The sequence below is a fragment of the Microtus ochrogaster genome, assembly GCF_000317375.1.
Source record: "Microtus ochrogaster isolate Prairie Vole_2 chromosome 14 unlocalized genomic scaffold, MicOch1.0 chr14_random_1, whole genome shotgun sequence".
Lineage (NCBI taxonomy): Eukaryota > Metazoa > Chordata > Mammalia > Rodentia > Cricetidae > Microtus > Microtus ochrogaster.
Window position 1 is genome coordinate 20,109,452 of NW_004949096.1, and position 16,274 is coordinate 20,125,725.

General features: G+C 41.5%; 1 protein-coding gene across 1 annotated transcript in view; it reads right to left on the reverse strand.

The window, feature by feature from the left end:
• Window positions 1–16,274, reverse strand: part of Agbl2 (ATP/GTP binding protein like 2) — a 54,842-nt gene that overhangs the window by 20,814 nt on the left and 17,754 nt on the right. Inside the window, exons 9-11 of the mRNA XM_013352613.2 lie at window positions 15,664–15,817; window positions 12,155–12,937; window positions 10,368–10,524 (exon numbers count right to left, since the gene is read on the reverse strand). Coding sequence (XP_013208067.1) covers window positions 10,368–10,524; window positions 12,155–12,937; window positions 15,664–15,817 — 1,094 coding nt within the window. The remainder of the gene's footprint in view (window positions 1–10,367; window positions 10,525–12,154; window positions 12,938–15,663; window positions 15,818–16,274) is intronic.

Consider the following 16,274-nt stretch of genomic DNA (forward strand, 5'->3'; position numbering starts at 1 on the left):
GGAGGAGGCGGAAATCCTCAATAAATAAAAAAAAATAGTAGAAATATACATATAACAAAATTGATTTCAATTTTGTAGCAATAAATCAAAGTCTATACCAATGGAAAAAAAAAGATTTGAACTATCATTTTTCTAAATCCAATCTAATCTCTAATGGCAGTTATATTTGTGAATATACTTATAACGGGAAAAAGCAACTTTTAATATTTGCCCGGAGAGATGGCTCAGAGGTTGAGAGCACTGCCAGCTCATCAGGGGGTTCTGGGTTTGGTTTCTGGTGGCCACATGGTGGTGTGGCTCACAACCATCTATGTGAGATCTTCTGGCCTGTGGGGATGCATGCAGGAAGAACTGTACATATAATTAAGAAATAATTCTTTAAAAAATAAAGTGTTTCCACTACCTTTGCAGTTTTTAGGGCAAACTAGCTTCATGATGTCTCCTGTCTTGGCCCCCAAACGGCTAGTATTATGAACATGTATGTGTTAGCAGCCCTGATATTTATGACCGTGTGTAGAAACTTGTACCACATTAACATCTGTGTGAGGAGAGTGTACATGTGAATCAGTGTGTGTGTGTGTGTGTGTGTGTGTTTGTGTGTGTGTGTGTATGTGTGTGCGCACACACATGTAGAGGCTAGAGGTCAACCTTGGGTGTCTTTCTTCAATAGCCATTCACTTTTGTTTTGAAACAGGATCGTCCATGAGCCTGGGACTGCTGAAGGAGCTGGACAGCTGTCTGGCCTCAGCGGTCCACCTGGCTCCTCAAGCGCTGGCATTACACATGATCATCACCACGCCTGGTTTTTTTATGTGGGTTCTGGAATCAGACTCAGGTTCTCCATTGTTGCATAGCAAGCATTTTGCTAGCTGAGCCATCTCCCCAGCCACACATTAACACTGCTCATCCTTTAAATCCCCCACTGCTAAGCACAGTTAAAGGTGACTTTAACCCAATAGGAATTTCAACTTTTGTCCAGGTGAAATACCCTGAACAATTTTTTAAAAATTAATGTTGGGTGGTGGTGGCGCATGCCTTTAGTATCAGCACTCTGGAGGCAGAGGCAGGAGGATCTCTGAGTTCGAGACCAGACTGGTCTACAGAATGAGTTCCAAAGATGGCCAGAGGAAACCCTGTCTCAAAAAAACAAATAATAAATAAATAAATAAATAAATAAATAAATAAATCTTGAGATAGTTTTTAGCTCAGTGGTAGAGCATGATTTAATCACGCTTACGTGTGTGTGTGCACGCATGCATGTACCCACCCACCATTAATTAATTAATTAATTTTTACATAGCAGTTCCTGTTCCCTCTCCCTCCTCTCCTCCTGCTTCCCCCACCTTCCTCCCACCCTACTCCCCATCCACTCCTTAGAGAGGGTAAGGTCTCCCCTGGGAAGTCAGCTAAATCTGTCCCATCACCTCCTTAAGGCAAGACCAAGGCCCTCTCCCCCACCCACACTGTGCCTAGGCTAAGCAAGTTATCTCTCCACAGACAATGGGCTCCACAAAGTCGGTTCATGCATTAGGGTTAGATCCTGGCCACGCAGACTGCACAAGTCTGTGCACACAGTGGCCACACAGACTGCCCAAGCTACACCATTGTCACCTGCATTCAGGGGGCCTAGTTCAGTCCTGTGCAGGTTCCCCAGTTGTCAGTGCAGAGTCAGTGAGCTCCCACTAAACCAGTCACCTGATTCTGTGGGTTTCCCGTCATGGTCTTGACCCCCTTGTTCATATTATCACTCCTCCCTCTCTTTCATTGCACTTCAGGAGCTCAGCCCAGTGACTGAAAAGGCTTAGTGGCTTCTTTAAGGGAGGGCTCTGGCTCTTTCAGGAGGCTTAACTCTTCAATGGGGGCTGTGAGCAGCATGTTACAAATTGCTTCATGGTGACATAGACCCACTCTGTGACCCTGGAGCTGGGGCGGTGTGCATGCTTGTCAGAGGCAGTAAACATGGTTCTTCCATGTTGAACTGGGCAGAGCCAACAGGCAAAACCACAGAGTTAGTCTTAGCCATGCCCACTTACCATTAAAAAAAAGGTGTTCCTGGACACAAAATGATTACAGATATACAATAAGGACAGATTCAGACAAAAATAAACCTCTGAACTGGTAACAGTATGTTTAAAAAATGTACATAGGCCTGGGAAAAAGAGATAAAGAATATGGACAGTTATAAAAATAATAAATGGTAAAAAAATAATAATAAATGGTTTTAAAAAATAAAACAGAGTCTTTAAAGAGACAGCATCCAGACAGCCACAGATTAAAGGAGTAAAGAAAAATAAGCCATATAAAGATGAAAAATACACAGAGTCTGGATTATGCATATTACTAGGTTTGCTTTAAATTTTTTGACTATGAATAAGCTAAGTACAGAGAGACATTGTACAGGCTGATAAGCTAAATCAACATATATATTTTAAAGGTATATTAACTTCAAAATTTGGGTCGAAGGATATCTTGCTTTGGAAAAGAGGTTCTGCTTTTGTTTCCACAGAGGATGAGAACCTGTGGATTCCTTCCAGACTAATCTAATGTGTTTTGATGGACCAAGATCATAAACCCCCCAAATACTTTGCCCAACAAAAAGCAAAAATCAGTTTGGAGAAAACTATGCCCAAATTTCCAAATATTATTTATGAATGTTTATTTACATTTAAAGGGGAATGTTATATAGAGATGAATACTTTGTATTTGTGTGGATCTTGGCCTACTGATACAAATTTAAGGCTGATTTTGTTATACTGTGTATATGTATTTCTGTTCTTGTTTAAGGTATTGTGTTTGTGCAGCTTATTTTAAAATGTAATATAAAATTAAGAAACAGGTTAGTAGATAGTCATCTACTGTCAAACTTGTAGTCATGTTAGTTAGGTTTTCTAGATTTACAGATAGACATTTTAGATGGGTAGATATTCTTCAAACCTTTCAAAGACTAACAGAATATGGCATTTAAACTGTTTTAAGAACTTAGACTTTTCTCAACAATGAGACATTATCTGTACCTGGAAGCACCAATCTACTTCAAGAGGAAGATGGGCATCAAACAAAGATGGAGTTGGTTAGCCATTTGGGCAAAAAACTGCTCTTACATGGACTGCTTATGGTATGCTGTAAAAGCTGGACATGTAGGACCCATAGAAAATGACTGCTGAACTTGCCTAAAGGTGAGACAGTCCTTCAGGGTTTCTGCTTCATGAAAGAACTGCCAGACATTTTCCAGGACACAGAAGAAAGCAACTGATAAACTTTGCCAGTGCAAGGCATAAGAGATCATCAAATTTCCTACTTCATGGAAAAGTCTGCCAGATACTATAGGCCTGTGGGCTGAAGGTGGATGCCCCAACGGTACAGATAAACTGTGGGTGACTGTCCAGGCAACAGGATGTCTCTGTCAATTCTAGAGTTTTGAAAGTTGATTACAATACACTTCCTCTTTATTTAGGTAATATATCCTTCTGGAGTCTTTGATGGAGTTAAAGAAAGATAGTTATAAACAATAAATTAGATATAAAACTTTAGACTCACAAAGATAAGATAGATGATAGAATATTTTCCTTAATTTGTCAAATGTGAACGGACTAAATATTGTAACTATAATTCTTGTTGATACATGTTTTGTTAAATGTAATTTTACTATGTTAAAGTTAAAATTTTTCTTTTTATTCAGACAGAAAAGGGGAGGTGATGTGGGGGATTCCCCTCTGCATACCATTGGTTAATGAAGCCTATGGCAGTGCAGAATAGAACCAGGCAGGAATTCCAAGCAAAGACAGAGGAGAAAAGAAGGCAGAGTCAGAGAGATGCCATGTAGCTACTGAAGAGAAAGTCACTAGCCAGCAGCCAGAACCTCATGATGATTCACAGAATAATAGAAATGGGTTAATCTAAGATATAAGAGTCAGTTCATAAGAAGCCTAAGCTATTGGCTAAGCAATGTTGTAATTAATATAGTTTCTGTGTAATTATTTTGGGTCTGGGTGACTGGGAGCAAACAAGCCATCTCCTACTACATGGATCTCTACATCTGCTTCCATTTGTTTCTACATAAGGGTTCTAGCTTCTCTGTGGTTGTGGACTGTAGGCTGGTTATCCTTTGCTTTATGATTTATATCTACTTATGAGTGAGTACAGTCTATATTTGTGTTTCTGGGTCTGGGTTACCTCATTCAGGATGTTTTTATCTAGTTCTGTCCATTAGCCTGTAAATTTCAAGATGTCATTGTTTTTTACCGCTCCATTGTATAAATGTAATACATTTCTTTATCCATTCTTTGGTTGAAAAGCATCCAGGTTGCTTCCAGGTTCTAGCTACTACAAATGATGCTGCTATGAACATAGTTAAATAAATGTCCTTGTGGTCTGAGTGTGCATCCTGTGGGTATATGCCCAAAAGTGCTATTGCTGGGTTTTGAGGTAGATTGATTGCTAGTTTTCTGAGAAACTGCCATACTGACTTCCAAAGCAGCTGTACAAGTTTGCACTCCCACAAGCAATGGAGGAGTGTTCCCCTTACTCTATAACCTCTCCAAGATAAGCTGTCATTAATGTTAGCCATTCTGACAGGTGTAAGATGGTATCTCAGAGTTGTTTTGATTTGCATTTCCTGATAGCTAAGAACCTTGACTATTTCCTTAAGTGCCTTTCAGCCATTTGAGATTTCTCTGTTGAGAGTTCTCTGTTTAGATCTGCACCACATTTTTTTTTAAATCGGATTATTTGGTATTTTGATGTCTAGTTTCTCGAGGTCTTTGTATATTTTGGAGATCAGTCCTCTGTCTGTTGATGGGTTGTGGGGTTGGTGAAGATCTTTTCTTCTTTTGTAGGCTGCCATTTTGTCCTGTTATCTGTGTCCTTTGTCTTACAGAAGCTTCTCAGTTTCAGAAGGTCCCATTTATTAATTGTTTCCCTCAGTGTCTATGCTATGTTCAGGAAGTGGTTTCCTGTGCCCATGTGTTCAAGGTTACTTTCCACTCTCTCTTTTGTGAGGTTCAGTGTGGCTGGATTTATGTTGAATTATTTGATCCATTTGGATTTGAGTTTTGTGCATGGAGATAGATTTGGATCTATTTACATTCTTCTGCATGTTGATATCCAGTTATGCCAGCACCATTTGGTAAATATGTTTTCTTTTTTCCATTGTATAATTTTAACTTCTTTGTCAAAAATCAGGTGTTCATAGTGTGTGGATTAATATCAGGGTCTTCGATTTGATTCCATTGGGTCACCTGTCTGGTTTTTGCTAATACTAAGCTGTTTTCATTACTATAGCTCTATAGTAGAGCTTAAAGTCAGGGATGGTGATGCCTCTGGAAGTTCCTTTATTGTGCAGGATTATTTGGCTATCCTTGGATTTTTTGTTTTTCCATATGAAGTTGGTCTGTGAAGAATTGTGCTGGGAATTGGATGGTTATTACATTGAATCTGTAGATTGCTCTTGGTATGATTGCCATTTTTATTATGTTTATTCTACCTAGCCATGAACATGGGAGATCTTTCCATTTTCTGATATCCTCTTCATTTTTTTCTTTAAAGACTTAAAGTTCTGACATATAGGTCTTTCACTTGTTTGGTTAGAGATTTCCAAAGATATTTTATGCTGTTTGTGGCTATTGTGAAGGGTGATGTTTCTCTGATTTCTTTCTCAGCCCATTTATCATCTGTATGTAGGAGGGCTACTGATATTTTTTTTAGTTGATCTTGTATCCTGCCACATTACTGAAGGTGTTTATCAGCTGTAGGAGTTCCCTGGTAGAATTTTGGGGGTCACTTATATATACTATCTGTTAACTCAATAGTGTGGGATTTTTCTAGCTTCTTTATGTAGGCATTTAGTGACATGAACTTTCCTCTTAGCACTACTTTCATTGTGTCTCAGAAGTTTGGGTATGCTGTGGAGTCTCTTTCACTGAATTTTAGGAAGTCTTTAATTTCTTTCTTTATTCCTTCCTTGACCCAGTGGTGATTCCGTTGAGCATTGTTCAAATTCCATTTGTTTGTGGGCTTTCTGAAATTAGTATTGTTGTTGAATTCTAACTTTGAAGCTGTGGTCATTGAATAAGAGCCATGGGGTTATTTTACTTTTTTTTTATCTGTTCATGTTTGCTTTGCTACCAAGTATATGATCAGTTTTTGAGAAGATTCCATGAGGAATATTCTTATGAGGTGTATTCTTATGAAGTATATTCTTATATGTTTGAGTGGAATGTTCTATAGACGTCTGTTAAGTCCATTTGAGTCATAACATCTGTTAGTTCCCTTATTTCTCTGTTAATTTTCTGTCTGACTGACCTGTCCAGTAGTGAGAGTTGAGTGCTGAAGTCTCCCACTATTAGTTTGTGGGGCTTCACGTGTGATTTAAGCTTTAGTAGTGTTTCTTTCACTGCTGTGGGACGATTCTGTATTCTGTCGATTATATTTTAAATAAATGCTGATTGGTCAGTATCCAAGCAGGAAGTATAGGTGGGACAACCAGACAAGAAGTAGAGGCAGGTCAATAAGAACAGGAGAATTCTGGGAAGAAGAAAGTCCTAGTCTGCAGTCATGACCCAGCCACAGAAGAAGCAAGATGTGACTGCCTCACTGAATTAGGTACTGAACCATGTGGCTAACATAGACAAGAAAAATGGGCTAATATAAGTTATGAGTTAATAAGAAGTCTGAGCTAAAGGACCAATTAGTTTATAACTAATGGAGACCTCTGTATGATTTCTGTGGGAACTGGGCAAGACAGAAACCACGACAACATTTTGCAAATGTGGGTGCCCTTGTATTTGACGCATAGATGTTCAGTATTGATGTTTCTTCTTGATGAATTTTTCCTGTGACTGATATGAAATGTCCTTCTTCACCTCTTTTGATTGATTTTCATTTGAAGTTTATTTTGTTAGATATTAGGTAGCTACACCAGCTTGTTTGTTAGGTCCATTTGATTAGAAAATCTTTTACCAATCCTTTATTCAGATGTAATGCCTGTCTTTGAGGTCAAGGCATGTTTCTTGTATGCAGCAGAAGGATGGTTTCTGTTTTCAGATCCAATCTGTTAGCCTGTGTCTTTCCATGGTCTCTTAGTGTCTGCATAACACCTGTCCAGATCTTCTGGCTTTCATTATTTCCACTGAGAAGTTGGGTGTAATTCTGATAGGTCTGCCTTTATGTTACATGGTCTTTTTCCTATGCAGCCCTTATTATTCTTTCTTTATTCTGTATGTTCAGTGTTTTGATTATTATATGGTGAGGGGATGTTTTTTGGTTCAGACTATTTGGTGTTCTGTAAGCTTCTTGTATTTTCATAGGTATATCCTTAGGTTGGGAAAGTTTTCTTCTATGATTTTTTTGAATTTATTTTCTGTGTCTTTGAGTTGAACTTCTTTTTTTCTTCTATTCCTATTATTCTTAGGTTTAGACTTTTCATGGTGTCCCAGATTTACTAGATATTTTGTGTTAAGAACTTGTTGGATGAATCTGTTTCCTCTATCATATCTTCAACTCCTGAGATTCTCTTTTATATCTCGTGTATTCTGTTGTTTATGCTTATATTTGTGGTTCCTGATCATTTACCCAAATTTTTCATTTCCAGAATTCCCTTTGTTTGTGTTTTCTTGATTGCTTCTATTTCAGTTTTCAAGTCTTGAACCATTTCTTTCACCTGTTAGATTGCTTTTTCTTGCTTTTCTTTAAAGGGATTTGTTGATTTCTTCCAATTTTTTGATTGTCTTCTCCTCAGCTTCTTTGAGGGAATTTTTTTGTTTTCTCTTTAATGGCCTCAATCATAAATTGATAAATTTCATAAAGTTATTTTTATCTGCGTTGAAATGGTCAGATCTTGCTGTTGTAGTACCACTAGTTTCTGGTGTTGCCGTATTGCTCTTTATGTTGTTGAGTGTATTCTTACCTTGTTATCTACCCATCTCTTTCTCCAATCTGTATAGGTGGAGCCTGTATTTCAGGGGATCCCTCTTCTTCCAATTGGTATAGCTGGGGATTGGGGCTCTGTTGAACACTCCTCTAGGTACAGTCAGGCCCAAGGCTCAGATGTTTGTTCCTCAAGGTGCAGGTGGGGCCATAGCTCTGGCGGTCACTCCTCCAGGTACATGTGGGACCACAGTTCCAATGATTGCTCATTGATGAGTAGGCAGGTCTGAGGTTCCAGTGATTGTTTCAGTGGTGGAGTATTTCATGCAGAGAATGGTTGTGGCTGATGGCTGGGACACAGGTGCTTTATCCCAGAGGAGCTTATGATAGCTTCTGGAAGCAGCTGCTGTCATCACTCCCAGTGGTCACTTGATACTCCTGGCTGTCGCTCCTAGTTAGGGTTTCTTCTTCTTTTTTTTTAATTTATTGAGTATGCATATAGTGTTCTGCCTGCATTTGTCCCTGTAGGCCAGAAGAGGGCACCAGATTTCATTACAGGTGGTTGTAATCCACCATATGGTTGCTGGGAACCAAGGTAGGGTTTCGATAGCTGATGCTGGCTTTACTGTACAAGTGTCTGTCCTTTCTTTATTCCTGTGCTCACTTCTACTCAGAGTTCCAGGACTCAAGCTGTTGGGGCCTTGGCATTCCAGAATATTAATGAAATACTGTCATTGGGCTTTTCTTTGGGCTGCCAGCTCACAGATGGTGGTGGTGGTGGTGGTGATGATGATGATGATGATGATGATGATGATGATGATAAGGCTGCAGTCCAACAATGGCTAGTTATAAATGGAAAGTCCCACAAGGCTGGGTGTCTCAGCTGGTCTACTGGGATCTCAAAGAAGGAATGACTGTGCTGATGGAGGTGAGGGCCAGTAGTCAAAGAACCCCACCCACCATTTTTTATTGAAATAATTTACACATTAAAAAACTAATTGTTAAGGATGCTCAATTGTGCCACAAGGACATGTGCTCAACTATGTTCATAGCAGCTTTGTTTGTTTCCAGAACCTGGAAACAACCTAAATGCCCCTGGACTGAAGAATGGATAAGGAAAATGTGGTACATTCGCACAATGGAGTCCTATGCAGCAGAAAAAAAAATGGCATCTTGAATTTTGCAGGAAAATGGATGGATCTAGAAAACATTATTTTGAGTGAGGTAACCCAGACACAGAAAGACAATTATCACATGTACTCATTTATAGGTGGTTTTTAAACATAAAGCAAAGAAAGTCAGTCTACAAACCACAATCCCAGAGAACTTAGACAACAATGAGGACACTAAGAGAGACTTACATAGATCCAATCTTCATGGGAAGTAGATAGTAGAAAAAGACAAGATCTCCTGAGTAAATTGGGAGCATGGGGACATTGGGGGAGAGCTGGAGGGAAAAGGGGGGAGGCCGGGAGGGTAGCAGAGAAAAATGTAGAGCTCAATAAATATCAATAAAAAATTAAAAACTAATTGTTTAAATTACACAGTTAAATAGACAATGTATATAACTCAGTCTGCATGGAGGTGCATATCTGCAATCCTGGTACTTGAGAGGCAAAGACAGGAGGACTGCTCTGATCTAAACAGAGAATTTGGGGCAGCCAGGGCTACAGATAAAGACTATGCCTCAAACAAACAAGCAAAAACACAACTCCAAAATTAAAAACATCAGTACATAATTCAGTAGTTTATTACATATACACAGTTGTTCTCCATCAGCACAATCTGAGTTTGGAACATCTCCATAACCACAGAAAGAAATTCAAGGACTAGGGATGTTGCTGGTGATGAAGCACCTGCCCGACTTTACAGGCCCAGGCTGACGCCAAACGCAAAGACACTCCACACTATCAGCAATCCCCAGTGAGCAGTCACTGAACCACCCTAGCTTTACAGATCTGCCATGGGTTGGCACAATGGATCACCGAGTCTGATGACCCGATTTTAGCCCTGGTACCACAGGGAGGACGGGGAGGACGACTCCTGACAGTTGTCCTCTGTTCTTGAAACAAACAAGAGTAGGTTTGCCATTTCTGCAGATTCTGCTCAGTAGCTAGGACAAACAAGACAATGTTGATCCCCAGCATGGATCAAACAGAAAAGTCTTTAGTGTTTTGTCTGGATATATGTATGTGTGCTGTGTGTGTACCTGGTGCCCTCAGAGATCAGAAGAGGGCATCAGAACCCCTGGAATTGGAGTTACAGATGGTTATGAACCACCATATGGGTCCTGGGAATTGAACTTGGGTCCTCTGCAAGGGCAACAAGTGCTCTTAACCCCTGAGTCATCTTTCTAGTCCCTGATCTAGCAATTCTTACACCATACTTTAATTCTTGACACCTAGGTTCCGAATTCACTAAAGACAATAACATTAATCACAATGAGCCAAATGAGACGCTTTCTCCAGGAAGTGTGCTCTGTTCCTCAGCCGGAAACTTCTTACCTTATCTGGCGCATTCTTGCTTAGCATTAAAGGGAAGACCCGCTCATGCAGCCAGTGCTTCCGACTGTTGCTGTTACAGCCGTACAGGAAGATATTGTTCTTGCGACTGTGTCCATGGAAATCACAATACAAGAGAACCTCTCTTTCTTCCAGAAGTCTATTGAGAAACAGACATCCAAACTCAAAAGATTAAATCACTCTCTACTGTGGTCCCAGAATCAGTCAATGGTAAACCAGTTCTCCCATATCTGTTCACACAGGTGTGATTAGAAACTGGCATTGGTATCTTATCTGCTATGTGTTTGCCTATAGTGGAATGGAAGCTCTTTTAAGATGGGTGCTAGTATCTGATAGCTTCAAGCTGCTTCCACACAGGCTTGAAAAGTGCAAGCTAACTTATTACTTTATCTTCATTAGAAGCAAAATTTGGTGATATTAGGGGACTCAGATCCTGGAGTCCAAATAGTTATCCTGTTGTTTGTGAGCTCTGAGACTTTGTTTAAGTTATATCAAAGTTTTGGAACTCAATTTCCTTATTGCGTGCAACAGAGGATATTGACCATGTGTTAGCCCATAGGGCTAGTGGGAACATTAAAAGGGCCAATGTGTAAAGTACTGATCATAGTATCTGTTACTTCCAACTTAAACACTGCTAACTTCATTATGATTACAATTTTATATGAATAGCAAAATTTCCCTGGCCTTTTCCATCCAATTGTTTGACTTAAAAATAAAACAAGTGGCCGGGCATGGTGGAGCCCACCTTAATTCTAGCACCCAGGAGGCAGAGGTAGGCAGATATCTGAGTTCAAGGCTAGTCTGGTCTACAGAGTGAGTTTTAGGACAATCAGGGTTACACAGAGAAACTCTGTCTCAAAAAGAAAGAGGAGGAGGAAAAGGAAGAAGAGAAAGAAGTGAAGAAAAAGAAAGAAGGAGGAGGAGGAGGGAAGGAAGGAAGGAAAAGAGAGAGAGAGAGAGAGAGAGAGAGAGAGAGAGAGAGAGAGAGAGAGAACTGAACCCAGCATGGTGGCACAAGTCTTTAATCCCAGCAGAGGGAGACAAATCTGGTTTGAGGCCAGTCTGGTCTACATACTGAATTCCACACCAGGCCCTGCATCAAACTCAGACATGAAATAACCGGACTGGAGAGAGGGCTTGGTGGGAAAAGTGCTTCCTATGCAAACCCAAGGATCTGAGTTCAGATCCCATATAAATGCTGAACATGGTGGTGAGTGCCTAAAACCTCAACATGGAGAAGATGGTTGGAGAGGTATATAGATCCCAGGGGCTCGATAGTCAGTCAGTGCAACCACTGATTCAGTGAGACATTCTGTCTCACAAGATAAGATGAAATTGAGAACATGCTCAATGATGGAGTGCTTGTCTTGCATGTGTTAAGCCTTAAATTCAATTCCAGAGGAGTGGGGGGGGGCAAGTGAAATGGTTGATATCGAAGGGACTAGCCCACTCTAGTATGTGGTTTTGGCAGGCCTTTCCTCCCCAGTTCCCTCTGTGTTGCTAAAAACCATTAGATTACATTCCTAGAGCTAGCTACCAAGGTAGCTATGTGGGGCCTGGGAAGGAACCCCTGCTATGTGTGTGTGGGGGGGTCTCCTTCAAATATGCTGATGCATGCCTCATGTTCTTTTAAAGATCTGATGTGATTTAAATGTCTAAAAATGTACCCATAGTCCAAGACTCTCCAAAGCCACCATCCTCCTCATAGATAGGAGTAGCTGGTATTGAGGCTCATAGCATTCACAGAATTATCAGCAAAGGGTTCTCACCTTTTGATCATATTCTTGGTGTACCAAATGCAAGGGAAAGAATCCTTAAGAATGGTTTTATAATGTCTGTTCAAGTCCCTTCCAGCCAACGAACACCGGTAATTCCCCACGATCACTCCATCTGGATTTAGCATGGGAATCACCTTGAAGACAAAGATATCCCTGAGGAGCTGAGCATCTGGAGAGTTGCCAAGGATGAAGTCCAAAAATCCTCTCATGATCCAGGAGCCATTACTTTCTCCAGGGTGGACTCTGGCACTCAACACCACAGCTTTCTTTGTAGCTGCCTCTTGAGGGGTCCTGGATGGACTGGTGATGGTAAGCAAGTAGACCGTGTTCCCAGCTAGGCTCCTGCATAGAGCTCGGAGCTTGCAGAACTGAGACTGGATGGGGTTGTTTGCGATCGACAAGAGATAGCATTGCAAGTCAGTGTAAGTATACGGGTAAAAGTGTGCAAAGAAGCAAGTGTCCTGGTCATGCGGAAACTGAAGGGTCCAGGTGAGACAGTAGAAGGGCTGCTGCCCATCATCCGTGTTGTTCTTGTAGTACTTGATTTCCTGTCCTTCTCTCCTCCAGCCAACATTGTAGGTGGCAGCATCCAGCTGAGAGTACATAAGAGGTTTCATTCCCAACGCATACAGGCTCTTGGGCTTCAGCAAATTCACAATGGTGAAGCGGTAGGTGACGTCTTTTCTGGTATTCTGAACTCTAAAGTAAAACCACTGGGTGTGTTTGTCTGTGTAGAGGTCAGTTCGCAAGGTGAGTTCGTACTCATAGACGCCTCTGCAATGAAAAGAAAAAAATGTTCTACACCCCATCACCTTCCCCTCAAAGCAAACCCAGGGCAATATTGTTTTCTCCTTGTGAAGATGGACTGACGGCAGCTGCCTCCACAGCAATTGTATCCTTTCTGGTTTACCCACTCCTCCGAGTCACATAACAAATTGGTGAAACTTGCAAAAGGAAACTTTGTGTGGGATTGAGGAGAAAGTCTCCAGTCTCGCTGTGAGCTGTACATACTTACAATCCAGACACTTGGGAGGCTGAGGTAGGAGGATCATAATTTGCAAGCCATGATGGTGATACCCACAGAAACTACTGAGAGCTCACTGACTCTGGACTGACAGTGGGAGAACCTGCAAAGGAGCAAACTAGGCCAACTGAATGTGGGGGGCAGTTGTGAGGCTTGAGCAGGCTGTGGGGCCACTGACAGTGGGACCAGGATTCATCCCTAGTGCTTGAACTGGCGTCTAGGAGCATATTCTCTTTGGACGGACACCTTGCTCAGCCTGGATATAAGGAGGAGGGCCTTGGTCTTGCCTGGAAGTGAAGTGTCAGACTTTGTTGACTCCCCAGGGGAAGTCTAACCCTTTTTGAGGAGTGGATGGGGAGATGGGGTGGAAGGAAGGTGGAGGAAGCAGGAGGAGGGGAAGGAGTGGGAACAGGCATGTAAAATGAGAAAAGATTGTATTTAAGAATTCTTGCCGGGCGATGGTGGCGCACGCCTTTAATCCCAGCACTCGGGAGGCAGAGGCAGGTGGATCTCTGTGAGTTCGAGACCAGCCTGGTCTACAGAGCTAGTTCCAGGACAGGCTCCAAAATCACAGAGAAACCCTGTCTCGAAAAAAAAACAAACAAACAAAAAAACAAAAAAAAAACAAAAAAAAGAATTCTATTCTTGCCGGGCGATGGTGGCGCACGCCTTTAATCCCAGCACTCGGGAGGCAGAGGCAGGTGGATCTCTGTGAGTTCGAGACCAGCCTGGTCTACAAGAGCTAGTTCCAGGACAGGCTCCAAAATCACAGAGAAACCCTGTCTCGAAAAACAAACAAACAAACAAAAAAACAAACAAACAAAAAAACAAAAAAAAACAAAAAAAAGAATTCTTATATATAAAAGAAAAAAATAAATTATTCTTCCAATTTTTTTTAAAAGCCAAACAGACGGGTTTACTGCTGCATCGGATGTTTGGAGATTCTGCTAACTTCTTGACATCTTTCCAAACATTGACTAGCAAGCTGCCCTCTGACACACGCTTGTGCAGCATGTAGCATGTCCTCTTTTTCAAAAGAGAATTTTTTTGTTTGTTTTTTGGGTGCGCCACCACTGCTCAGCTGAGAAATGTTTTTATTAAAGGACTAGGCATAGTCATGCACACATAGAATCCTAGCATTTGGAGCCTGAAGCAGGAGGATTGTAAGTTAAGGCCAGTCTCAGAGCTATAGCAAATCCTGTCCCAAATATCAAAGAAATAAAGATGGAAAATGAAATCACAAAAGGAAATGTACAAGGCAAGGAAAAAAGATCCACCACACCAATAATTAAGAAAATGTATAGTGAAATAAGAAGTCAGCCTGCAGACATCTACAGAATGAGTTTCAGGACAGCAAGGGATGCACAAAGAAACCCTGTCTTGGGGGGAAAAGAAAGAAAGAAAAAAAGGAGGGAAGGAGGGAAGGAAGGAAGGAAGGAAGGAAGGAAGGAAGGAAGGAAGGAAGGAGTGGTCAGGGATATAGCTTAGTGGTAGGATATATGCTTCATATATGTTAGGCACTGGGTTCAATTTAAATTTTTCTTTGGATTTATTTATATGTATAAATGTTTTGCCTGGATGTTTGTACATACACCATGTGTGTACCTGGTGGCTGTCAAGATCAGAAAAAGGGGGGGTCAGATGCCCTGGAAATGAAGCTAGGATGTTTGTGAGCCACCAGCCGGGTGCTGGGAACTGAACCCTGGCTTTCTACAAGAGTAACAAGTGCTCCTAACTGCTGAGCCGTTGTTCCAGCCCCTGGTTCAACTGTTTTTGTTTGCTTTGGGGCAAGGTCTCTCCACATAGCCCTGAAACTTACTAGGTAAACCAGGCCAACCTCGAGCACACAGATAACCAACTGAACTTCTAGGCTTCAGCAAACCTTCTTCCACAGCCTGAGTAGGCGGAACTACAGAGAACACGCCACTGAGCCCAACTTTCGCAAACAAAAGGAGGCCCATGTTTAATTTATACATGTAATATGTGTTATTACACATACGCATTTGGACACATACCAAACAGTCCTTATATACAGGACTTTTTATGTCGAATATTATTTTTACTAGTAAAAATGTTAGAATTTTATATATCATTACTATTGTGTGTACAAGCAGGTATGTGCCATGGCAACTCTATGAAGGCCACAGGCCGACTTTGTGGAACTGGTTCTCTCCTTCCGCCTTTACATGGGGTCCAGGGATTGAGCTCAGGTTGTCAAGCATGAGGTGCTCATGACTTTGCCCTGCGTCCTCCTGCAGGTCCGTTTATAGAACTTTTACGTAAGCTCTTCCTTCTTCTGTGAGCAGAAGAAATAACCTAGTGTTTCATTCTGGGGAAATTAGTCATAATTATTCCATTCTTCTTCGTCCCGTTAGTAAGTCTTCTACCGCTCTTTCTCAAACAGTCTGCATTCCTGAGAGCCCCTAGAGCGCCCTCGCAGCCACTGCAGCCGCAACTTCCCGACTCTGTCACTTACACTCTGACGGCTTTCTGCAGATTCCCGCTCTCAAACCTTGATTCAAACAACAGGGTATTATCTTCTGGCCCTTGCAAAGTAACAGCAAGTTCCTTGATAATCCCTCGTTTGCCTCCTATTCTGGAACTGGTGAAGTAGGCACCGTCTGTGGGTACTGCCGATGAGAAAGACACCATTAGGCAGCATTCACTCAGAATTCATTCATTCAGCAAGTCTTCACTGAGCCCTCCCAACCCCCTAAATGGTCAATGGGAAGACGGCTCAGTGGCTAAGAGTACAGGCTGCTCCTTCAGAGGAGCCGGACTCCATTTCCAGCACTCACATGGCAGCTCAGATTATGTCTGACTCCAGTTCAGGGTGTTCATGCAGGAAAAAGCCATACACATAAAGCAACACTTAAAAGTAATTAAAAATAAGCTATTGGTATTGACTGGGTGGTTTAACCCCAGCACTCAGGGAGCTGGGTGGAATCAGAGGCAGATGGATCTCTGTGAGTTCGAGGCCAGCCTGGTGTACAGAGATAGTTCCAGGACAGGCTTCAAAGCCGCAGAGAAACTCTGACTGGAAAAACAAATTAATAGATAGATAGATAGATAGATAGATAGATAGAT